General features: G+C 45.6%; 1 protein-coding gene across 2 annotated transcripts in view; it reads left to right on the top strand.

Annotated features, from left to right (window-relative positions):
- NEGR1 (neuronal growth regulator 1) overlaps positions 1 to 24,690 on the top strand; it is a 238,574-nt gene that overhangs the window by 101,021 nt on the left and 112,863 nt on the right. For both annotated transcript variants that reach the window (XM_084527909.1, XM_084527908.1), the window contains exon 2: positions 9,380 to 9,612. In XM_084527909.1, the coding sequence (XP_084384035.1) occupies positions 9,380 to 9,612 (233 nt within the window). The remainder of the gene's footprint in view (positions 1 to 9,379; positions 9,613 to 24,690) is intronic.

The raw sequence follows: 24,690 nt of genomic DNA, 5'->3' as shown, positions 1-24,690 counted from the left end.
CAATAGGACTGAGCCAGGAGTTACTAAAAATGAAACCAAGACCGTCAGAGCCAGTAACCTTGGTCGGTGCTGTTTCTGGGTCTTCAAAGAGAAAATCTGTGCTTCCACGAGGTAATTAAAAATAATAATTTGCAGCTTTGCGCTGTACCTTTTGTTCATTTTGATATGAAAGCATCTGAGAAAAAGGGTGGGAATATATAAGTAAAAACCCAGCCACAAATGAGTTCTGGCAGCTGGGATGCTTTCCCTGTCCCTGTCCCTGTCCCTGCCCAACGGGGCCACCTCCTGGGGCAGGCGGGGGTGCAGGATGTCCCCGGGGGTGCTGAGCGAGAGCAGCAGGCAGGGCGGATCGAACAAGGAGAAGAAGTACTTCTGCAGCCAGTTTGTCACTACAGCTCGTGGTGAACTTGCTTGGGATTGAACAAATGAATTTGCCAAAGCTCTTTTGGAGCATCCCCAGAGGACACCAGAACCTCCCTGGTTCCTGTGGCTCCTTCCCGAGTGTCCGGAGGTCTGATGTCCGCTTGCGTATGGTGAAAATGGGAATGGCCTCATGAAGAGTTAATTTAATGATTTATCAATTTCGGTTTGAAAATACAGCCTTTGCATCACATACATCCCATAGTTACCACTGCTGAAATCACCTGTTATGTCCTAAAGTCCTAAAGGATTTTAATTAATCTTTTAACTAATCCTTAATTATTTAATCTCTTAATTAATATTTAATTAATTAATCACCCTTTATATCCTAAAAGCACCCTTTAGCACAGAAACAGATAAGCACTGAATTAGAGCAGGGTCTGCTTAAATTAATGCAGATATTCTGGCCCTTGATTGGGAAAATATTTTTAGAGAATGATTAAAATGTTTTTCACAGAAAAAAATAATATATATATATACTTTCAGTTAAAAGTCTTATTATGCTACATTTTACTTATATTCTACTACTTTTCCATTACAAAGTTTCCTATGTAGATGTCACTGCACCTTTGCTCTGCAGGCAGCTGTAATCCCGAGGTGTCTCAGGGCAGCACGGAGCCGGTGGGTGCTGTGCCAGGCTCGCCGCCCCCCTGCCCTTCCCTCTCCATCGTCTGTATCCTCGGCAGGTCGGTGGGCACCAGGCAACTTTGTCGTGCCCCACTACAGGGCACAAAAACTGACCTGTCCTGGCGTTACGAGCTCTGTGTCTGTGCTCTGGAACGGTGGAAATGGCACAGGAGCAGAGCAGGGAGGTTAATTATGCTAATTACTCATAACAGTTCAGGTAGCGTGAATCCCCATTTATCTCAGGCAGTTTGCCAGATAAAACGCTCATACGGTTATCTATTCCTTTTGAAAAAGTCCATGGGTCAGCAAATATTTAAAGAGTTATCTTGGTTTCTGCCTGAACTTGCAGTTCTCCATTCCAAATGGCTGCTCTGGACAGCAGCGTGACTGCTGCGGAGCGCCACTGAACAGGCTGGTTGGTGGGGGAGAAAGTCTCCCTCTAAAGGAGAGTTATTAGCCTTACTCTAATTATGAGTAAGGGCACTGATACCGTGCTAAATGAGTTACTTAGATGCAAACAGCAGGTAAAAAAGTCTCAGACGTGTCTAGTGTGCTCAGCTTGAAAGGGGAAGATGCTGAGACATCGCTCACTTGTTTGCTGTCAGCGTGAGGCATTTGTGTGCTGCCTGCCCAGGGTGGCTCTGATTACGGCTGGTGGGAGGCTCATCCTGGTGGAGGCTCATCCCTGCTAGAGGCTCACCTGCTTATGCAGGATGTGACATTTTTCCTGGAGGGATCCTGCCTGAGCAGCTCCGGAGGGACCCCTCTCCTCCAGCACCTACTTCCCCAGTGCAAGGGCAGAGATGGGCTTGGAGACCTCCTTCCCCAGTCAGGGAGGCACACAACATCTGAACCTGGAAAGAAAACCGACTACAGCTTACGGTGATTTGACAGCTGAGCACTTTCAGAGCAAGGATCAGAGGAAAAAGGCTGATTTGTGCATGCTCCCACTTCAGCACGGAGCCAGAGCTCCTTCCACCACCAACACAACGGGAACGCCGGGACTGCTGGGTGTGGAAGGAGGCTGGGTACCGAGCGGGAAGGAGAGGGCTTGGCGGCCCCACAGCCACCGGGGTGCCGGGGAGGAAAAGCTGCAGTGGCCGTGGTGAGGTGGTGCTGTAGTGACACGGTGATGTGGTGACCTGGTGGGGCTGGGGTATGCACGGGGGACAGAAGTGAGGGGCTTTCTGGGGAAACAACGCAGCACTTGCAGTGTTTGCAGGACCTTTAAATCGAACGCTGCAAAGTTCACGAGCATTTGCTGGGAACCAGTGGCTGCAGCGAGGAAAGGACCTGAAATCTATACTCCATCCATTAGCACCACTTATCTTCTAATGCTGGCCCATCTGCTGCTGTTGCAGACATGTAGCACACACATCTGCAATGGGTTTTTATTTGCTGTGAGCCAGGAAAGGGCACGGGGCTCAGCACAGGGGGGTGAGTGTGTGCGGGGAAGGTGCACCATTACGCACATAAGCCCCATCACATCCTGGCTGAACGCTGCTGATATTTTTTGAGCAGAAAGCATTTTTACCGTAGAGCTTAAGGACCTGCCGTACAATGGAGGTGCCAGGCAAAGCCAAGTTACGTGTTAGGTCTGTTGATGTTGCTGCGAGACCAAGCTTTGTGGGTCTGATTTCAGATGCTGTTTCGCGGCAGCTGCTGGTCTCCCCGGCTTTACATAACTCCTGTTTATCAGACTTTCCAGAAACCGTCTGCAGATTTCCGGCCATTCGCGACACAACAGTCTCCCTCTGCAGGATATTTTAACATCTGCATGTTTCCTAAATAGTGTAGCTTCTTGGGGAAAGATGTTGCTTCTCTGGGTGTCCTCCCCGGCCCATCCCCGACCCCCTGTTTCTCCCCTGCTGCTCGGCCCGCGGCCGATCCCGCGGTAAGGCCGGGACATTTCAGCAGCGCTGCTTTTTGCAGAGGTTTCCTGCGCTCTGCAGAAAGGCTCCCTTTGAATGAAAAGCAGCTATAGCTCAGTGCCTAAACCAATTTCACTGGAGAAAAGATGCTGCAGTAAGCAATAACAGCTCCATTAAGCGCCTCACACCTGCTTTCCCCACGGCGAGAGCTCGCCCACCGCCGGCTGCTGGCAGGGGGACGCTGCCGGCTGCTGAGGGAGCTGGCACCCAGAGCAGCGCTTACAGCACACTGCAGACATCCTTCATGTCAAATCCTTCTCGCTTTTCAGGGAAAAAGCAAGGATCCCAGGGCTTTAGGTACACGCCATAGGCCTTGCCACACAGACGGCAGCAGGACTGCTGGTGTCAGACAGGCAGCCTACACACAGGCGGTTCGTGTCCCACCTGGGGCCTTACTGCTGGGGATCTATGGAGGAAGCACCCCGGGGTGCCACAAGCTGCCCCCAGCAGAGGGGCCGGGGGGTGGGAGCACCGCGGGGAGGCACACGGGGCCGGGGGGGCCCGAAGGGTTTGGGGCCTGCGTTCAGCTGCGGGCCTGTAGGGCAGTGTGTAGGGTTCTTATCCGCGGCTGTGCGATTCAGGTCAAGTAATTGCACGAGGACTGGGGATAATGGTGGCTTTTGGTCTTACTTAATGAAGATTTTTTTTTTGTAATTTTTAAGTACTGGCCAAGCACCATCCAGATTTAGCCCTAGACTGTGCATTTAGGGCAGTTTGGAGACGAGCAGATGGGACAGGCACATGCAGGGCAGGCCTGCTGCGTGTGTGTGCCAAGGCAGGGGCACAAGCTCCACTGCGGCACTCTGGGGGCAGTTGTGGAAAAGGACGTGCACAGCCCTAATTAAACAAGTGGGAAGGGATGCTTTTACGGAGATTAATAGGTCTGTGTTTTCATTATTGGGAAATAATGGACTGGGGAGCTAGGGGAGTGGGAGGCATCAAAAAGAAAGGATTAAAAACTTTGAGGAAACTGGGTGAGACTGTATTTCTCTGTGCTTACAAATTACAGAAGATCATCCCCATTAATAATGATTAGAAACATTGTAAAATACCTTCATCCGCATGACAACTAACATTAAAATCTAGTTTTTATGCTTGTTGAGTAGAGAATTTCTGATTACCATCATCAGTTACAAAATAAATAGTTTTTTTCCAATCTACTAAGTTTAGAAATAGAAGAAATATCTTCTGAGTTCAGCTGTAATTTAATCGATAATTTTCCAAGCAATGTAAAGGTAAAAAGAGCAAAACTCTCTTTTATTCAAAGATTGTTACGCTTTCCTTAATTGTACTCCTATGCTATTATTAACTTATAAAAATAATCGGTGCTGTGCATAGAGTTGAAAACGTGCGCTGGCGAGGTGCTGCCGTGATGCGCAGGGAGTTCCAGCGGAGGCAGAGGTGAGGAGGGGGCATCGGGCACCTCCCGTGGGGTCGGCCTGCGGGGCCCGGTGCTCTACGGGGCTCCGGCATCATCGGGTGCCGCGTCTGCTGCTCGTAGACCCAGAAGGTGCTGAGCAGGAGTCGGGCTCCTCGCTGGAGGACCGGGCTAATCGCGAGGAACTGCAGTGGAGGCTCCCAGTTCCTCATAGTGTTGCATGGAAGCAACCCTCTGCTCACACTCTCTTGAAAACGTTCATGGGTGTGCTTCAGGTCCCTGAAGGCTCTGCAAGCCTCCAGAGCAAATCTTTCCACAGCACAAAACCAAATTTTAGGCTTTTCGTAAAGCTTAGCTTGGCGACTCCTCGTTGAGGCTTTTTATCACGTTTTGCTCCAGTGCTCTGCTGCAGTCCAAAGGCCAAGGCTTGGCTCAGCTCCCCGCTGTGCCCCATCCCAACTCACCTCCCACAGCTCTCGCTGGCTCCCCCGGGAGGCCCTTGTCTCCTCCCTGCCACCTCCTGCCCACTCCTTGCCCCCAGGACGCGACAGCTTTGTTGTTCCTGGTGGTTCTTTGCAAACACTCATCCATACAAAGTCAGTTGGTTACACCCCATATTTGGGGTATGGAAAGACTGCTCTTTAGTAGAAAATTATAAATGCATGGAAAAACTGGAGACCAATCCTTCATTTAAAGGGAAAAAAAATCTCATTTGTCACCCTCGTTCCCCTGAAATTAGGTGTGGAGAGCAGAAGCTTTGCTGCAGTGCCCGGTCCCACGCCTGGGCGAATGTGCAATCCAAGCTGCCTGCAGGACACTTTGGAGCCATAAATGCATTTTCAGAAATGAGAAGTGATTTGTACACAGAAAGGGATTAAATTGGCTAGATTAGAAAACATTTCTGAGATGAATCATTTGATTGCTTCTTCCATGGAGTAAATATGCACTTTATCCATTGTGTATTGCGTGCGTACTGGGAAAATACTGCACATTGGCTGCTATTTAATTCAAAGGCTACTCTGTGCAAAATATTTCTGCCAAATTCTGCAACATTTTCACGTCATCTCATTCTCACAGGGTTAGGGAATATGCGTGGGTTCTGAGTAAATGTAGAGAAAAGGTTGCTCAGGGGTACTGAAGGAGCCTGTTTGGGGAAGGACCTGTATCTGAGCCCTTTTGAATAGCATCTTCTGTTGGACCCGATGTGCTTCCACAACCCAACACGCTCAGACAGTCTGAACAAGAGCCCCAAATGGTTTCTCCTTGTTACATTTGTAGAAATACCTTTTTTTTTTTTTCCATCAAACTTGAAAGTCTTCCACAACAACTAAAACTCTCTTCCATCTTTATCACTCGGTTTTCATGTTTTACACCGCAGTTGTGCACTGCATTCCTGTTGTTAATTAGCACTGCATAAAAGACAGCTGGTTTTATCAGGTTTTCACCTGTATCCACGACACCCCTGCACTAGGAGAGTACAGGCATTAATACTCAAAGCTTCTTTGTTTTACAAAGCTATTGCATGTAAAATACTTTTGTGTATCAGATGAAACAGCCAGAGGTCCCACGTTGCCTTCCGTGCTGCTCCGTTGTGCCTTTTCTCAGCGTGCCAGCCCCAACACCCCCGGGCAGTGTTCATGGGCAAAGCACTCAGGAGGCTGGGCTCGGTCGGACCCGTGCCGCTCCCAGACAGGACAGCAGCCGCCGTCCTGGGGCTCGCTTTAAATCTGATGGGAATCCTGCTTCTGTCGTTAATTCTTAACCACAAATCTCAACTTCTGTTAGCCCTTCTCTTCCTAAGCCAAGCTAATTTGTTCTTATGAGCTGCCCAGGCAGCGGGGCACTTGTGAGGCTGTTTTGTGTGCTGGGCAAGGAGGGGTTGGCTTCATCTTGGTGAGAGTGCCTTCCTGCATGGTGGAGGGGGACATTGACACATAAATAAATGTCAGCACCAGTGTGAAGTGAAATTGTACTGTCAGAAACACCCATCGGTAACTGACTGTCCCCAGCGGCTGCAGAAACGTGCTGTAGAAATACCGGGGAAAGTCTGAGGTTTCCCTGCTTCACCCCAACCCTCTGTTGGCTCTCATCAATATGTCAGTGTTTGGAGGACTTTCAGAGCTGCTCCTTGCACTTGTAGAATGAGTCCAGAGCCCACAGAAGTCCTGCAGGGACCCACAAGCTTCTGCTGAGCTCTGTCCTCAAAGCGATGCTTCCCCCTGACATCCCAATTCTCAGCTATATAAACTGGTTTCTTACCCCGTGCCGCACGCAGCTGCTATCAGAGTTATCTTTCTATTCAGATTCCATGTTGAGATCATTAATTAAATGACTGAATAGTTATTTTCATGATCCATTTGTGAAGAATTTCAGCCCGATGCTTCTAGTTTCTTATTCCTAATGGGAATGTCATTTTTCCCTTTAAACAATGCCACCATATGCTTAAGCTACTAAATCACCATTTTCTTCTATTTAACAGTTTCCATAGTTGCACTATTTTAATGTTTTATCAAAGAGATTTATTGCATTATCTTCTGCTGTTGGATTTCCTTCATGTAAAGAACCTCTTTATCAAATAAAAATGTCCCATTAGTCTGTTGCACTTTGAATTACTTTCCTTCAACTTTTGAAGTCATTTTAAAGCCCTGAGTTCCATTGTGGTCCCAGTGGTTAGCCTAACATTTGCCTGATTCACTCTCCCCATTTCCTTAAATGTAGATAATGGTGATTATTTTCCAGTCACATAGTACCTTTTTAGTACATTTTTTTTTTGGATTTGCAGTTTCCTGCTCTCAGACATGGATCCGTTCAGACTTTTTCCTGCCCTGGACCCCGTCAGATGCTCTGCCTGGTCCGTGCGGCGCGCTGCTGGGCGCTGCTCGTTCCGGGTCCGAGCTGCTCCTCCTGGGCACGCTTCTCCCAGCCTTGTCTCCCCGTGCTTGCTGCCCAAGCTAGCTCTGATTTCTTTTGCTCAGGTCTCACCTCCTGTCTCCTGGCCTCCTCTTCTTGCAGCTAGTGTTTCCTTGCCTGTGGCCAGGTGGTATTTGCAGTATCTCCAGTGCCTGCGTTCTCGCTGTATTCCCGTACTTCGCACAGCCTGTGCTTTGCTGGTATTTAATGGTTTTCTTCCTGTCATTATGCTTGCTTCCTTGGCTCTCTGCTCCTTCATGTGTTTTCCTTGCGGCTCACAAAAATCATCTCTCTGACTGCAGTTCAAGAGTGCATCCCTAGTCGAGACAGCCTTTGCTCATCATTATTTGCAGCCGGGTGGAACCCAGACGGCGCTGCCCTAGCACATGTTGCAGTGCCCCTGGGACTGCCGAGTGCCTGCGAATGCTGCCCAGCCTCCCGCTCTCCCACCCATCACCGGTGTCCCCAGGCTCTCTCCAGATGTTTCAGAAAGATTAATCCAAGCCCTAAGCCATCAGGATCCGTGCCTCTGTGCTGCCGCTCCCGTACCTCCACGGCTGCAGGCAGGGGAAGGCACGAGCTGCCCTTCCCAGCGAGGTGCTCGCCTCTTCCTCAAGAGCCAGTTGCTGAGAAGTGCCATCAGAATTCCTCACTAGCTTCTTACCCGCTTCCTTTATTCCTTCTTATCCCTTCCTTATTCCTGCTCTTACAAGTTTTAGTAACTGTGCTGGATGCCCTGCCCCTGGGACTTGTCAGTGACCCGTTGTAGTATCCCTAAGAGTGCGTTTCTCCTCGTCCCAGTGTGCAAGTGAGCGATATGAGAGGAAAAGCTATTTTAGAGAAATTGCAAATGTTTTCTAACGCATGACACAAAATACTGACAACAGCAGTATATTGCAGGGCCTAATTACCTTAGTAGAAGGTTGTACTGCCGTTATGCTAGGATGTTGGCTTGGGTTTTCTTTTTTGGTCGCATATCTACAGAAAAGATTTTCAATTAGCACTGACCTTTAATAGTCCTACTGGGATTTGATTCTACAGATGGTGAAATGGACTACGGATTAGATTTTTCAATACACCTTGTTCTTTGTATTTTCCAACTGATTACTTTTGGACAGTTGGCAGTACCGGGGCTGGTGCATTCAGCTCACAATTCCCTCGCAATCTCCAGTGCCGTGTTCAAACCCCTGAGGTATTGTGTCGAAATGCTGTCAAACTCTTCAGATAGATGTATTTTCATTCTACAGCTGCACTTTTTACTCAGTCAAAAAAAAAGTCTTTATGGAGGAATACTTCTGAACTACAATGTAGAAAGAAAGGGATCTGTCAGGGGTGCAGCTGCGTCTGTTGCACGGTGTCGGTACTCCCCGGGCTCTGATTAAGGCGACTCTTCTACCCCTAAGGACACCGTGTTTGATGTGATTGTGCTAATAAACAATAACTGTGCAAAAGCTAAAGAATGGCATTTTAAACAAATCATGCTTACTTGTGTCACTACCATACCACGAATGTCTTAAAAAGGTTGTAGCAGAACTATGCTTTACCTTTCATTGCTGTCTGCAGGAAACTCCGTGCTAACTGAGTGCACGCTGACTTCAAACAAGATGTCCTGAGCAGGAGATCAGCAATTTCTTCTCTGTTGAGAAGAAAAAGACATTTTTTAGATTCTAAGGTGTCATTATAATTTTTGGTGGAGAAAGTTTTTTGGTTCCTTAACTAAACGAGCAGAAGTTTATTGCGTCTTAGGAGAAGGACAGCAGTTCTGCACAGGCCCATGGCTAGTCCTCGTGGGCTGACCCTGGATGGGCTACGACAGGCAGGCACTGAGCTGAGCTCAGGAAAAACAAGGCTTCCTCCCTGCTGCTGCACTGAGCACTCACAGCAGGGAAATCAGACAGGGAGAGCATAGCAAAAGACTTATTTGTTTATTGCCTGTTTGTAAGATCGTTTTTTGGTTTTATGATGATTTGCGAATTAACAAATGACTCATGTATTTTGAGGTTCAAGTCTGAGGTACTGTAGCTGTATTCGGTGTAAAAAATCAATGGCAGGTTAATGGTGTTTGAAAATGTTTAGATTTGCGTACTTAATGGTTTCACTTTTTTTTCCCCAGGTGTTATTTGGAAGATGGAGCGTCAAAAGGTGCCTGGCTGAATCGGTCAAGTATTATTTTTGCTGGAAGTGATAAGTGGTCAGTAGATCCCCGAGTTTCAATCGCGACAGCAAATAGAAGAGAATACAGCCTGCAGATACAGGACGTGGATGTGACAGACGATGGTCCCTACACCTGCTCTGTGCAAACTCAGCATACTCCGAGAACCATGCAGGTGCACTTAACTGTACAAGGTATGTGTTTAAACTAATTGCAAATTGTCATGGAAAATGTACTAGAAAAATCTGTGTTTATAGATGGGAAAAGCCAGCTAAGCACTTTTTTTTTTTTTTTTTTTTTGGTACATGCAGCCATAGACTGTATATATTTTATAGAAAGTGTTTTCGCAATCCAATCTTTGATCTATTTAAGTCTACCTGCCCTTCACTGGTCATGCATAAAATTGGAATGTATGTTGACAGTCGGTTCCAGGTCCCAGCAAATAGATAGTACTGAATGGTTCAGCAGTTGACGCTAGCTCTGATTGCCCGTTTTTGGTAAAATTTCTGACATTGCCTGGCTTACCTGCAGCCTCTGCTGGGGGAGCAGATCCCCAGCTGCAGTCATTCCTTTGGGGGCTAGAAGTGGCCAGGAGTCCTAGCAGGCCATTTCAAGACAGACACGTGCTCTGTTGTAGCTCATGATGGCTGTCTCAGTGCACAGTTTAATGAAAAATACCTGAACATGGTTGTTATGTGGAGGGCAAAAATACGAAAGGAAAATACAAGTACAGCAGTTTTGTTCCCTGGAGTGGTATTGTGCAGGTGTCTCTCCGTTTGCTGTAGTCTCCTGTGTGGCTCAAAATGTGGTTGCTTTGCATTGTGCTCAGCCTAGGCATCGAGTATGGGTGCATGCTCACGTAGAGAGTTGGGAGAAGGTTTCCAGCCTCTGCATTGTCACACTGAAACCCAGTATTGCCAGAAACAACCTCACTGTCTTCGTGCTGCCAAGACGTGTTCAGAAATAAGAACTGGGCCGGGCAGGAGCAGTGCCAGGGCTGTGCTGCATGCCAGCGGTGAGCCACAGCTCCGGGGGCTTCTGGCTGTGCCCATCGCCCTCAGCCTGGCCGTGGGGTGGGCGTCCTGTCCCCGGGGCTCTCACCCAGGTGTCTGCATTCAGCTGGTGTGTGAAAGGCAGAGTCATTCATCTGAGCACCTCGAGTGTCTTCTCTGGTGTGTGCCATCACAAACACGGTTATAACAGCAAGAATTAACTCGTCAGCCAAATGAGAGTGAGTAAAGCAGGTTTCTTCCAAAAATATAAACGCACAATTCATTAAGAGCAAAATAAACAGGTTAAGACAAATGTAAGCTGATTTTGCTGTAACATAAAAATCCATAGTTTTTCTTTCAATGAGACCACAATTTTCTCATGGAAGTACTGACTAAGATCCCAATATCGTTAAGTAGAGAAGTCCATTTATTTCCAGGAGATGGTTTTCTGTTACAGGCGCTGCAGAACAGGGGTGTCAGCTTTACGCAGTATTGATAGCACTGTTCCAGGGTGAACAGTTCTTAGTTCTGATTATCTTTGTAATAGCTAATGCCCTCGCACAAGGGGCTAAAAAAATAGTTGGAAATTAATTGCATTTATAAAACATATAAACAGGAGCTTAAAATTAATTAGGCTAACTGCAAAAATATAGAGAAATAATAACTCAATAGTTAAAATATGCATAATTATTAAGCGATTGCATTTATATCTTCAGAAATGCAAAGTATAACCTAAGGCTTTAATTTATTAGTCTTTGGTGTAATCATCATTAACATTTTCTTTTGCATTTTTATGAGTAATAAAGCAATGAATATAAAACAGAAGAATTGAAATGGCAATCTCTATTAATCCATATGGCACACCAGAATCCCTTACAAGTAACACGTATGAAATGCTTCTCAGACTAATTATTCTTAACCGCTGGACCTTCAGACCCCGATGGTTTGTATGTTAGACTCTAACTCTGTAAGCGCTAAGGGTAGTTGTGGCAGAAAGAATATCAGGAGAGCCAGAAAGCCATCACTCAGTCATTTTTACAACTTTTCCTCAGAGGCAGCTGTTCTGTGAAGACCTGTGTGTGTTCTGCTTATATGGGGGCTTCAGGGAACACAGACGGATTTCTTTATAAGCAGTTGGGTTGGGAAGTTGAAATGAAGAAGCTGTGACAGCATCAATTATTATTTCAGTTGTGTATATATTCAATTTCTTCAATATTAATTCAGTTTTATGTAAGAAAGAAGTAGCAGCTCTGTGAATCGCAGCTAGGACAAGAGAACCATTTTCAAGACAAAGCTGAAAAAAATCACCAACTACTTTTTCCTGTGTCGTGCCATTAGCACTTAGCTAATAGCACTTAGGTAATTGCGAGCCCTGCACTCGTGCTTGCTGCTGCCTTCAGCTGCCCAGCCCCGCACCGCGGCGTGCCCGCGCACAGCGTCCGGAGCGGGTCACCCATGGCTGCGCTGCTAACAAAGCTCGTGCTTCACCTTCCCTGTGCCGGGGCTCGGGAGGTGCGGCGCGAGATTTATGTGTCCTTTGAGATGGAGGCAGACCTGTCGGAAAGTAACTGAGGCTGTAAAGGAAACATCAAACAGCTAATTGGTGCTGTAGCTTATGTGTGCTTTCCTCCAGAACGGGGTTCGCGGGGATGACATAATAACATTTTATGGAGGCAGTTTTATGTTTCCCTTTTATATTGTTCATGACTTTGTATTGAAAGATTAGAAATAACTTCTGCTAGTGGGGAAAAATAAATGAAGGGAAAAGCAGATCTTTAGCCAAAGTAAAATCATTCAGTCAAAGGGCTGGGTTTCCATTTACACTGTGAATAAATGATCAGCAGCAGATCTGGAGCGGCACATGAAATAAAGGAGCAAAGAAAAATTTAAAAGCAAAGACTTAGCCCTTTAAAATTCCTCTGCCCTACAGGCTGTATTCCATCGAATAACACTGAAAGAAGACATTCTCTTTCTGAAAATAGCAGAACTGGAGGAGCCAGGGGTGTATGCAGTGGGTTGTAAATTAAATGAATAAAGACTTATGTCTGATCATAAGCTCTCAAATAGGTTAAACTCCAGACTGAAAAATTATTTGCTGTGAAACCTCCACTTCAAAAGCTGTGTAAATCCAACTCTGCTTCCCTCTCTGTCTTCTCTCCCTCTCTCTCTCTTTGGTGAGATCTTTCTATACACACAGATCCCGTAGCTCTCATTTTGAATACTCTCTACTCTGCTATTTGGGCTGACAGTTTCTGATCTTATTTATCTAAGTGTTTCAGAGAATAAATACATTTTAGTGGGTTAAGGATGTCTTAATTTCCGTGACTAAAACACAGAAAGGTAAAGAGGTCCAAGCCACAAAATCAGCATTTCTGCCAGCCTCCCTGGCTAAGCCTGTGGATGGTTCCTGTTTTGTTTTCCTTGGCACGAACGTTCAATAAATTCATCCCGCCTCCATTACTTCTCTTCCACTTTTATCTGTTTTCTGGCACTTTACAAGAGGATCCCCAAACACAGTTTTGGCTGCATTGGACCACATGTTGTACACTCGCAGGTTAAACCACAGATCTTGTGCACAAAAAATTCCCATCCCGTGAGATGATCAGTAAAACAGCTGAAGGTAAGGAGGTGCCACTGCATCCCTGCCCCATGTGCAAACACAGGGAGAGACCCAGCAGGGTTTGGTGAGCTGGCCACCAGCAGAGCCTGACATTGAACTTCAGCCTGCCAAATCCCTGCACAAAGCTGTAGTGAGACCTCCAAGTCAAGTTTAGATCAGTGCTACTTATTGCATAGCTAGACCTTTTTGCACCATGAGAATTATTTGAGATAATTGTTAAAAAAATAAAAAAGCCTAATGTGTCTTTAGTCCCATTTACATCAGTGAAAGAAAAAACAGATGAAAGAGAGGAAGATAATCCAGTTAACTTTATTTCGGTGACCTTATTAAATGGGAGTGAGAATTATGAAGTAATTAATTAAAAGTTTAGAAGGTAGGAGTTTGTAATCAACTTAATCTACATCAGAGCCAGATGCTTGATCTGCAGAGTCGTGAACTGCAGATGATTTAAATATCAGGAGCTTGCTGTAGTTAAGTCAAAAAATGAAATACCTCTTACCATACTACATTGCCCATAATTTTCCTACGGAAAGGTTGCCATTTCTGCCATTTCTAATCTGGCATTTATTCTATCAAAGTGTAGCTTGCATCCTCCGAGCTGTGTTTCCCCTTCAAGGTGCAGAAATACTAAGACACGTTTACCAGCAGCCCCGAGAGTTAATTCTGCCTGTGAGCCAAGCCGAAGGTCACAGCCCCACTGCCACCCGCGTGCAGGTGTCAGGACGTGGTGCTGGGCGTGCTGGCCACCAGTGACGGGGGGCACCGTGTGCGACCCCCTGACACCCAGGGAGGGTCTCTGGGCTCCTTGGGGAATGCAGGACACACCAGAGGCGATTGCTGCGCTCGAAATAGCAAAATGAGGGCTGGGAGGGAATTTCGTGATGTTTAATAATACGTGTGGTGTGGGTCCCAGGACAGAGGGACAAACGTACAGCTTGAAGGACTGCACTACTACAAGACCCCAACGCCTTCGGCGTAGCAGCCCCACTGATGACACGTCAGTGCTTTCCATGAGCACCAAAGTGCTGATGCTGTGGAGCTGGGGACACAAACAGTCTCCTACACTAGTCTCTTGAGGCTATAATTTTGATTTTGGTGTGCTCTATGCTGGGCTGGGTCCACCATGCTCTTGGGACCACGCCGGGAGCAGCCCCGGGGCATGCAAGCTGCTGCCGTGCCCCTGTGCTGCCCCTGGCATCCCGTGCCTGTGTGCAGTCTGTGCTTGGAACTCCGTGCGTGTAAATAATTCAGTTGTCTATGCAAATGCAATTTATAGATTCAGTCAGAAACCACAACCTATATTTTTGATTTAAACATGTATAATATTTCCAAAGTAATACTCAAGGCCCTTTTTCTGTTTAATAAACCTCCTTAATGTCCCCTAAATATTAATGTATTGATTTAGTCTTTGCAATGTTTGCAAAGTCTAATTTGTTTCCTCAATCAGGCCGAGAGGGACTTGCGTTTGGAGCTAACGAGATAAATCTTACCCAAATTTATTTAAAGTGGGACAAAATAAATATGCAAAAGACTTCTAAAATCATATAACAACCACTTTCCAGCTAAAACTGACAATCCATTACTCTTTTAAATTGCCAGCACTCGAGTAGGATGTCAGTTTTCGTTATAAAATTAACTCACAAGTGCCAGCCACTGTTATCATCTTGTCCCTGCTCAGCACACGAAGAAAAAGGCCCAGAGGCATGGTTGCAGGGGTGGGGTGGCTCAGCCAGGGGCTCAGCAGCAGAGCCCCACCGCTGACCACGCCGCCTGCTCCCGGACCCACCTGTGGGGCTGGCTGCTACCAGGGGCTGCATCCGCAGCAGAGTTCGTTAATGACTTGTCAGGACATTTTCTCCAGTTCTTGTATTTTTCATCCATTCATTCAATCCCTCCCACATTCGTAGAGCTCAGGGCATTCAAATGAGCTGCAGGGGCTCGTTCGCTCTGAGATGGGTACGTATGGCTTTTACCCTTCTTTAAAAGCCTTAAATCATAGAAAATGTTTGCATTAGCAGGTGATCTCATTTACCAGGATGTAAATCGGGAATATTTTATCTGAAGTACAGCAGGGCTCTACTAGTCTGAAACTCATAATTCTGTGATGTTGGAGCTGCTTTACAGTCACGGCTGCAACTGAATTTCCATTATAAGCCTGAAATTTCCATCTTCTGAAATCTGCAGGCAAAGGATAATCAACACAAAATAATCATTTGCTCTCTGGTCCAAAGTATATTAGTTCTGTTACATTTGAATTAATTTGAATGAGTTGTTTTGTGACCTGTGAGAGCCTTACAAAAGATGTGTCCAGCAGAGCCCAAGGTGACTTTCAGCAGCTCCTTGCACTATACAACAGTGCCAGAAGCAGAAGGGAGAAGGGAAAAATAAGGCGTAAAGCAAAAACGCACAGCTTAGTTTAATGAGCATAGTAATTGAATGCGAAGGGCAAAAATGTGGATGATTAAATTCTGCATTGGGAGTCAGTTAGCTTAGTTAGGGTGTCCACTGCTGCCCCCACAGCATGGGAGGGGGCCGTGAGCAGCCCCGTGGCTGCGGCCTGGGGAGCTCTGTGAGCACGAGATCACCCCGAATACAGCAAAAACAGCCAGCTGGAAAAGCTGTGTGGCACTCAACTCGTCGAAAGAATGACAAACCCTTTTGAAGGAAAGATTTTAAAAAGGCTTTTAGAGAGACAGCGAATTCGGAATGCTTAGAATGTATCAAAGGGAGCCGCTGGCTGTGTCAGCGCTGTGGGGCGGTTGTCTTCTGGGGCTTATCAGCGTTACAGCAAGCACAGGGCAAATCCATAGCTTTGCATAAGAATAACTGAAGTGGATGGTGTGAATAAAAACTGGGACCCACAAGGATCATTGAATCCAACTCCTGGCTCCACACAGGACCACACAAAAACCAGACCCTGTGTCTGAGAGCGTTGTCCAAACGCTTCCTGAACTCCAGCAGGGTTGATGCCCTGACCACAGCCCTGGGAGCCTGTGCCAGTGCCCGACCACCTCTGGGTGCAGACCCTTTCCCTAACCCCCAGCCTGACCCTCCCCTGTCCCAGCTCCATGCCGTCCCCTCGGGTCCTGTCACTGTCCCCAGAGAGCAGAGCTCAGCGCCTGCCCCTCCGCTCGCTGTGAGGGAGCTGCAGGCCGCCATGAGGCCTCCCCTCGGCCTGCTCTGCTCGGGGCTGAACACACCAGGGACCTCAGCCACCCCTCACACGTCTTGTCCTCTACATCCTTCACCACCTTCATAGCCCTCCTTTAGACACTGCCTAATTGTTTTATGTCCTTCTCATCTTGTGGCACCCAGAGCTGCACCCAGATTTTTAATTTCTTCCTATTTCTACTGAAAGAGCAGATGACCTCCCTACTCTTCCCCATCTCAACAAAAAGACTTTTTGTTAAGGAATTTGCAGCTGGAAGTGTTTGACTTGGAACACATGAAGGCAATTCCCAGGTTAATGCCCCTTGGCAGTGCCTGGCACGCCGAGCCAGTGCCGGGGCTGCCAGGGCTGCTCCCTCTGGGAGCTTTCATGGTCACCCAAGGTGCTGCTCCCACAGAATTTCGCAGCACAAACGCTGATGGTCTTTTTCACTCAAGTCAATACTCTGTCAAGAGTTTCTTGGAAGACTAAAATTAAAATGCTCATTTTTTTTGTCATACTACCTCAGAAATACAATCACCAGCTGAAAATAGGTTGTGGCAATGCCGAGACTTTAGTTACAATTACTTTATTCAAATGCAAGTTCATTTGAACACATCCTCAAGAACCTTATTTCATAACAGCAATGAAGTACAGGAGTATTATTTTAAAGATGTAAAATCTGGCTTATAACACTTTGATGGGTTTGGTTACATGTAAGCACATGCTCTTCTGACTGTTGTTCCTACAGGCTCTATTATTCCTTCTCTGAATGCCTCTTCACAGTCCTGTTGTTTCAATTAAAGGCAATTGGGCTGGCCTGGAAAAACTGAGATGGTAATTATTTTGTTATTCATTACCATCATTGCAACACTGCAAGCAGCTTTGGTAGTCTCTACCCTGAGTAAACAGTGTAATATTTTATTGAGCTTTCTGCTGCCTGTCACTGTGATCACTGTGATTACTGTGATTTATCTGATTCTTTTTTCATTGGATTTCCTGTTATTTACGCTTCTGTAGTTCTAGACTGTCAGTTGACAGGAGGAAAAAGGTGTCCCATGTTTTAAAGTTAATTTTTTCCTTGGAGCATTGTTAACAAAGACAGAAAGTTAAATATATGTGGAAATTATCCCACCTGATGCAGGTTACATCTAGAATCTTTTGTTTTTCTCTTGCAGACAGGGCTTTAATCTAAATGTTTAGTGAAGTTCAACTAGGAGGCTGCAAAAACACTTATTTTCCCTAGATGAATTCTAAGCATTTTGGAAAATCCTTATCTTCTGTTTCTATGAGGTTGAGGAGAAAAGATATAAAAGTATTTTTAGAGTGAAAACTTTGGCATGGTAAGGTTTTCAGTAAGTTCTTCTGCACAGCATTCTGCATAGCAATTACAAGGTGCTACTTCCAGCATTCTGCTCATTCCAAACTAGGAAAGGAACTGATCCACATATGAAATCCACCTCAGTAAAGATGGAATGGAAGGAGACAGTAAAATGGAGCAACCCCTCAAAGAGCACTGTGCCGTGAGGTTGGGTGGTAGATGTGGTTTGCTCCTTGCTCCCAGGCCCAGGTGGGCGCCCCAGGGCCGTGTCCAAGCATCCTGCGCCTGCCTGCTGGGTGCTGGGCGCTTCTGCAGGAACGGCCTCTGTCAGCAGCGTGCTCTTAGACTGACTAAAACTAATGGCAGCTGACATACCAAATATCGTAGCTGAAATACGATAATCTGATAAAAATCTTTTGTCAAGTTCAGTTAATGTTTAAAAAGTGAAATAAATGGCAACTGAATTTATGGTCCCCATCCCTGCTTCCCAAAGAGTGAGGCTTTCCCTGCAGCATCACTTGTCTTCTGGTGCTGCTGAGGGATGATGGAGAGGATCGTGCCTCCATGGACATCAGACTCTGTCCACATGTACTTTTAGAACCCATCGCTCATTTACAGTAACAAATAGACTGTTCAAGGCTCCAGGGCACAAAAGATGATTCATTTTACCACAAATGCAATTAAACGGCACCTCAACAGCATGAAGATTTGCTCTGTGGGAATCTAGGTGCCAGCCGAGTCATGCTTCCCCTCTGTCATGTTAGCCAAAATCCTGCAGTCATTGATTGGAGTGCAGGGGCGGCCACGAGCCCCCAGCAGGGCAGGGGGCTCCTATTTGGCATCGCGTGTGGGTGCTGAGGATGGGACAGTGGCACCCGTCCTGCTTGGCAGGGATGGTAGCGGGCAGGGCAAACCTGGCATTACAGGCCGCACACCCATTGCTCTGCATGAGAAAGGTGACGTTACAGAGAGGCTGGGAAAGTGTTCAAAATATTTATTGATGCTGAGTGTCATGTTTGAAGAGGTGATGGCGTAGCAGGACCACCAGTGAGTCTGAGCTGTCGGACCTGCAAGTGCTGGGCAGGCTCCTTGGCAAGGCTGAACATGGAAATGGCCACGGGCAGCCAGTGGCATTGCAGCCACTCACACATCTTCTGTAGTTACTTACAGAGGGAAAATGAGCGATGCTCTGATCTCAAACATCTCGTAGTTAAAAATAAGCAGTAGGGCAGCGTAAAACAAAACAGAGACATGCCTTCTGCAAACTTCTTAAAGCCAGAGAGAAGAGCACCATGGAAACCTGAGGGCAGAACCAATTTTGTGTGTGTTGTTGTATACCGTGACATCGCCTGGTTAACAGCAAAGACTTGGAGAATTACCCAGTCTTTTGCTGCAATAATGAAATTCCACATTACCTTTTAAACTGCTTAGCTGGCTATATTGCAGGTCAAAGAACTGTAATTGTAAACACTGGGAATAGTGTTCCTAGTACCAGTGCAGGTGATTATGGGCATTTGAATGTAATTAAAATTACTCTAATTAAACAAACAAACAAAAACCTTTATAACACTTCACCTTTTGAAATTATGAAAACCTAGGTGCAAGTTTTCATTAACACATCACTTTGCTGAAGTGCCTCGTGGAGGCTGCAAGCTGCCGCTCTGGCTCTGGTTCCGCAGCTGCGTGCAGCCCCTGCTGCCCGGCGGCCCGGAGCTGTGGGGTCAGACCCAGCTGCCTGTCCGGGACGGTCCCAGCCTGCCTAAATTCACCAGTGCCCAAAGCATTTTCAAAAGGTTGAAGCTGTAAACACTTTATGCTATTGTAAGGCAACACGTTCTGAGAACAAGTACAAAAATGATAAACTGCAGTGATGTGATGCTTTCCAAGAAGATTTGCAAGAACCACTACAGGAGGATGCTGCTGCTAGCGCCTTCCTGCCCTGCGTCTCCCACCCCTCCTGCCTGCACCCCAGCCTTGATCCCACTTTTTACTGCAGACCAAGAGAGAGGGGCTGGAAATGGGGTAAAAATAAAGAAGCTGACAGTAATTTCTTTTAGGGAACCACTGCTAGAGCAATGCAACATGATAGAAATAACAGCCCTAACTTTTTGTTACTTCTTCAAAAAGCAGGCAGTTGGCTGCCAGCTGTGCACCCTGTCACATTCCAGCTCCTGGTGCTCTTTGCTTGATTTTGTCACCGTTCTGAATTTTCTCTCAAATCATTCTAAATTTGGTCTCTTGCACTGTACTGATCAGACATATTGGAAATTTATACAGTGAAAATTTTTTTACATTAGCTATGGACTAAAATCAATGCATTGTCAACAAATAAATAATGACTGTTCTTTTATAGTTGGACTCTGTTTAAACTAGGATTAAATTTATATAACTACTGCTAAAGAGAGAAAAGTATTATCTTGCATTTTAAGAGTGGGGACCATTACAGACTAGAGAGAATGAAAATGGGCACAATTCACAGCATGAAATTGCACTTATGATGCTTAGCAATATGAAAATCCAGCCAGCAGGGCATTGGTGGAGATAAATAAAATCGGTGGATATTTCATCCACATTTATTTTTAAGTGACATGTCCACAGTCATACACCAGATAACTGGCAGGAAGAGATTTTAGAGTCCTTGTGCCTTAATGCCATCTGTTAGTGATGGCTGTACTGGGGTGCATGAGCATATGCACGTGGTGTTTATGTGCCCAGCAGTTGTATTCAGATTTTAGGTTGAATTATGGCATCGTTCAGTACAAATAGGGTGAATATAAAGGCTGAATATGGAGGGATATTTTGTATATTTGTCTTTCATAACAGATATGATTCTGTAATTGCGAGGGATCGCTGTGTTAGCAGTGCGTGTCAGTAGCGAATGTTTAGAAGTCAGAAGTAGAAGATTTGGCTCTCTTCCAGTCCAAAAGTTCTTCTACTTACTGACTGTAATCCTGCACATAACTTTTGCTTTTTCTAACAGGTAAAAATGTTGTGCCCTAAACCCAACCAGTTGTAAGTGTCAATATAATGCGCTTAAAAAACTAAAAACATTGAAATTACTGTCTGGAATTTTGAAACCCTATTAAGCATTAGTCTTATTGGAATAATTAGACAGTAAAATCTGTAAAAGTGTGAAATGACTTGTAGTTTGGGCTCTTCAGAAAGTTGTTGACAGATCTGTTTTAGATTTCCCTTTCTATGAAATTTAAACAATCAAGCTGTCTTCTCTGAGGAACACAGCTGTAATTAGTCTCTACCATTTTTATTTTATTTGTCCCTGTACAGTCTTTGCCGATATACTTCACTTTGCTTCTGTGTCTATACACAGCTACAGAAGCAGCATTGTATCTGCTAACACTTGCAGCAGTGTTAAAGCCAGGACGAGCAAGGGCTGTGCACTGCATTAGATGGGACAGGGCAACGCGCTTGCTTCTGAGGAGGCAGGAGCACGGTCCCTCACACCGGTGTGGTTCTCAGATAATCCCTCCTCTCTGACCTAACAGGGGTCCACAGGCAGCATGTCTCCCAGATCCACTGTGGCAGCGAGGTGCTGCTCATGCTCCTCGTCGCTGCGTGGGGAACGCCGTGCACGTCTGCCCGGGTGTAAGCTGGGCTCAAAGGCCTGTCACCCAAACACGCAAAGCCAAAATGCCGGGCGATTTGTGCTGTAACTTCCTGGATTGTTCAGAGTGCCTCGGTGAAGCATCAGCAAAATTCTGGTCTTAAGTGTGTTAGATTTGCATCAGCAGCTTTCTCCTTTAAAATGGACTGTTATCTAAAAGTACCACCGTCAGCCTTATTTCTGTAGCACCAAGCCAGGTTTGCAGTTTGCAAGGTTTTCTTATTCCCTCCCACCTCGCCCCCCATCCCAACATCGCCTTTGGAGCTCGATGCTCGCCGTGCAAGGAAGCCCAGCCCGGCCGTGCCGGCCAGCAGGAAGGTGTTCAGGGTGTGGGCTGCCTTGTGGTTGTTGTTTTAAATGCTTTGCAATTCATATTTCTTTGTCAGCCTCTTCCCACACTGCTTTTCTTTGCAGAAGAATCAGCTGTAGGAATGAAACTAGGCCAAGCACCAGTAGGAATGGGATGGGGGTTGTAAGCAGTGATGAGGAGTAAACTTGGGGGACCCTGATAGGATACGTGCAATAAAAGGAGCTGGATGCTCCATGCTGCGTTTCCATCTTTAATGCTAGAGAAGCTCATGGCAGAGAGAACGTGTTTGTCTTTTATTTCTCTATACAACACAACGTGTTTGTCTTTTATTTCTCTATACAACACGTGGCATTTAAACCTGCACTGCATGCTGCTGCTCTGCTTCCAGCCATAGTCTGGTTGAAGGAAATTGCGGAGCTTGTGTACCTGCTTTTAAATTAATGACATCCTTGAGAGATGGCATTATTATCCAGAACAGTGTAGAGGATGGTGATTTATATCCTTTGTAGCTAACTCTGCTTTAGTAAAAGCTGATGCATGACCTCGTAGCATACCAGAGTATTTCATAAAGCTGAATAAATTATACATAGGCAAAAATATTCTACCTCCAGTGACCAGTCCATTAATAGAAATCCATACACAGGAAGGGGTGGAAAGATCTCATTAGGAAAATCAGACGACAGTAAAATACCTGAACTCGAACAACTGGAGATTCTGTCAAAGAAAGCGACTGTTTAGGCTGAGAAGAGGAATTCCCTTTGCTTCAGAAGCAGCCGTAGGTTGCACTGCAAAACCAGCAGCAGCTTTCTAGAAATTCACAGGGATCTCAATCCATAAGCACACACACAGAATATTAAATAAAGATGTGACCTTTCTCCATTAATTACAGAATATCTGCAGGTGTTTATAGTTGCAAGATAATCAGCCTTGAAAAAAATACATATATGTGCCATGCCCTTCTTTGTAAGGTTTTTATGTGGAGGCTGTCTGATCTATCACTGGGTGAAGCCCAGTAGGATAAAAAAATTCCCACAGTACTAAACAGTGCAGAGAGGATATTTGCGTCCATTGACGAGGATGCTGCTGCATCTGGTTCTGTTGCATGTTCATACATCTTTCCCTGAGCTACGGCAAACTTTTCTGCATTGCACAGGTGATTTAATTAAACAAAAGAATAATAATTGTGAATTAGCTCTTTAAATCCCACCTCCGGTGTATGAGGATGTGGTTCTTCCCTTTGAATTTAGTTGGTGCTACATCTTTGCATGCCTTTATGAACTGGGAACTTACAGAAGAGGAATATTTTGTATGAGGCGTTTCTTGGATTCATAGCTATGAGAGAATTGCCAAGAATGAACAAGCATGGGGAGGATTTATCGAAGCGGTTCCTTTTCACACACTTTTCTTTCTGGAATCCTCTGCAGCTTAGTTTTGGTTTTCTGGCTTAAGCGAGGGAAGGAGGATGGTGACGATGTTCTAAAGCAGCAAAATCCACCAGTTGGAAAGAGCAAAATAAATGTATATCTTTAAACAGAACTCCCGGTGTTAGTTTAGGAAAAAACCTGGAAAGTGAAGTCACAGATCTCTACTGTAATACCGAATTGTAAGGAATTTGAAAGAAAGCTTTAAAGGACATGGCTTAAGTGTTTCCTGCCTGGAAAATCTCCATTTGAAAAAGTTCATCTTTCATTGTACATCTTTCGTAAAGATGTAAAGAAAACTTTATGGCTTTTATGTATCAGATTATTCTGGGCCAGCGAATGCAGAGGTTACCTGACCTGAGGCTGCATGGTGCAGTCTCTGTGGGGGAAATAAAGATGCTGTTGTTCCCAATTCCACCATCTGAAATACCTTCATACTGAGGTCTAATTTTGGAGGGTTTAGTTTTCTAAATTGGGCCCTCAGCAGAGGAAGCTTCTGCTGCTCTGCTCTCCAGCTGGCAGCAGGGAGAGGATTTTGCCCTTTCCAAAGCTCTGCGGCGTGGGAAGCCGGAGCCTGCGTGCCCCTCCAGGCTGAGCGCTCCCTGCATGACCTCCCGCCTCCCCATCGCCTTCAGGGCCTCTCTTACAGGTACAGCATATCTGCAGGACTGGTAGGAATGTACCCGAGCAAGGATTTTACAAATAGGGAAATATTTCAGGGAAATGACTCATAGTTCTGGTATGCCTCAGTCCTTAGGTAACAAAGGAGCATTAGATGCAGAGTGACTGCGAGGACATCCCGTTTGTACTGACCGACCCAGTGTAACCAAATAGCTGCAGGTTTCATCTGGAAAGGGCCTGCATGTGGTATATGAAATGGTAATTATAATATCATTAATAAGTTGCAAAAAACAGCCCAGTAGTGACCGCAAGCATGAATTAATCTGGAATCCCTTAACAGAAAGCACAAAGGAAAGAAGTTTTTAAAATGTATTTGTTAATACTCAGGGTTTATGGTAGAGAATAATCCTAATTATTCTCTTTTCTATTTGATACTTACAGTGGTGATGTAGAGTTTTGGAATATATTCACTAAGAAAATATTTTTGGCTCTCCTGCCAGGAGAGGTGGCTATGTCAAAGGCCACTATGTCTCAATCTTGGTCTACTGCAAGCCCAGTCTACAAAGAAAAAAAACATGTCATACAAAGAACCGAGGGAACCAATTTCAGCAGAAAAGTTCAGCGAGACCCAAGTACTGCCATACTCAAACGCAGCTGCAGGCTCACAGGATAAACTAAATTAGAATACTGTTTGTAGCAAACAGTAAATCGAAGACCTCTTTGAGGCAATTAGCAAAATCAGAGCCTCCTTTGAAGCAAACAGGCATGAAAATGCCGTTCTTGCACTGATTTTGCAAATGCTTAATTTTACAACTTTCTGGAGTGTCGTGCAGTGTGCTCAAAGGGCAGCAGAGCCGAGTATCTAACACAACACTGAGTTTGGTGAGTTGTTTTTTTTTATTCTCCTGATATATAAGCATATTTTCAATAAAATGAGTGATGAAGGAGAGTCATTGACATAACCCCCACTTCTGGTGAGTTACAGTTGCAGCCAGATACCCTTTTGGATTTCCACCTTACACCCAGTGAGCAGTGACAATGACAGGCGGCAGTCACTGCGGGGACAGGGGAAGTGCCAAGCAGCAGTAAAGGGGAGAAAGGCAGAAAGATAAAACCACGGCTTCATCCAGATCTGAAGAACTATACGTGTTGTTGTTCTTCTGTGATATTTAATTCCATCTGATATATCCAGCAAAACACTTGGTTACAAAGCGAAA

This window comes from Aythya ferina, assembly GCF_964211825.1.
Source record: "Aythya ferina genome assembly, chromosome: 8".
Classification (NCBI taxonomy): Eukaryota; Metazoa; Chordata; class Aves; order Anseriformes; family Anatidae; genus Aythya; species Aythya ferina.
The sequence above is the reverse complement of the archived record's forward strand: the minus strand, read 5'-3'. Positions and strand labels throughout refer to the sequence as shown.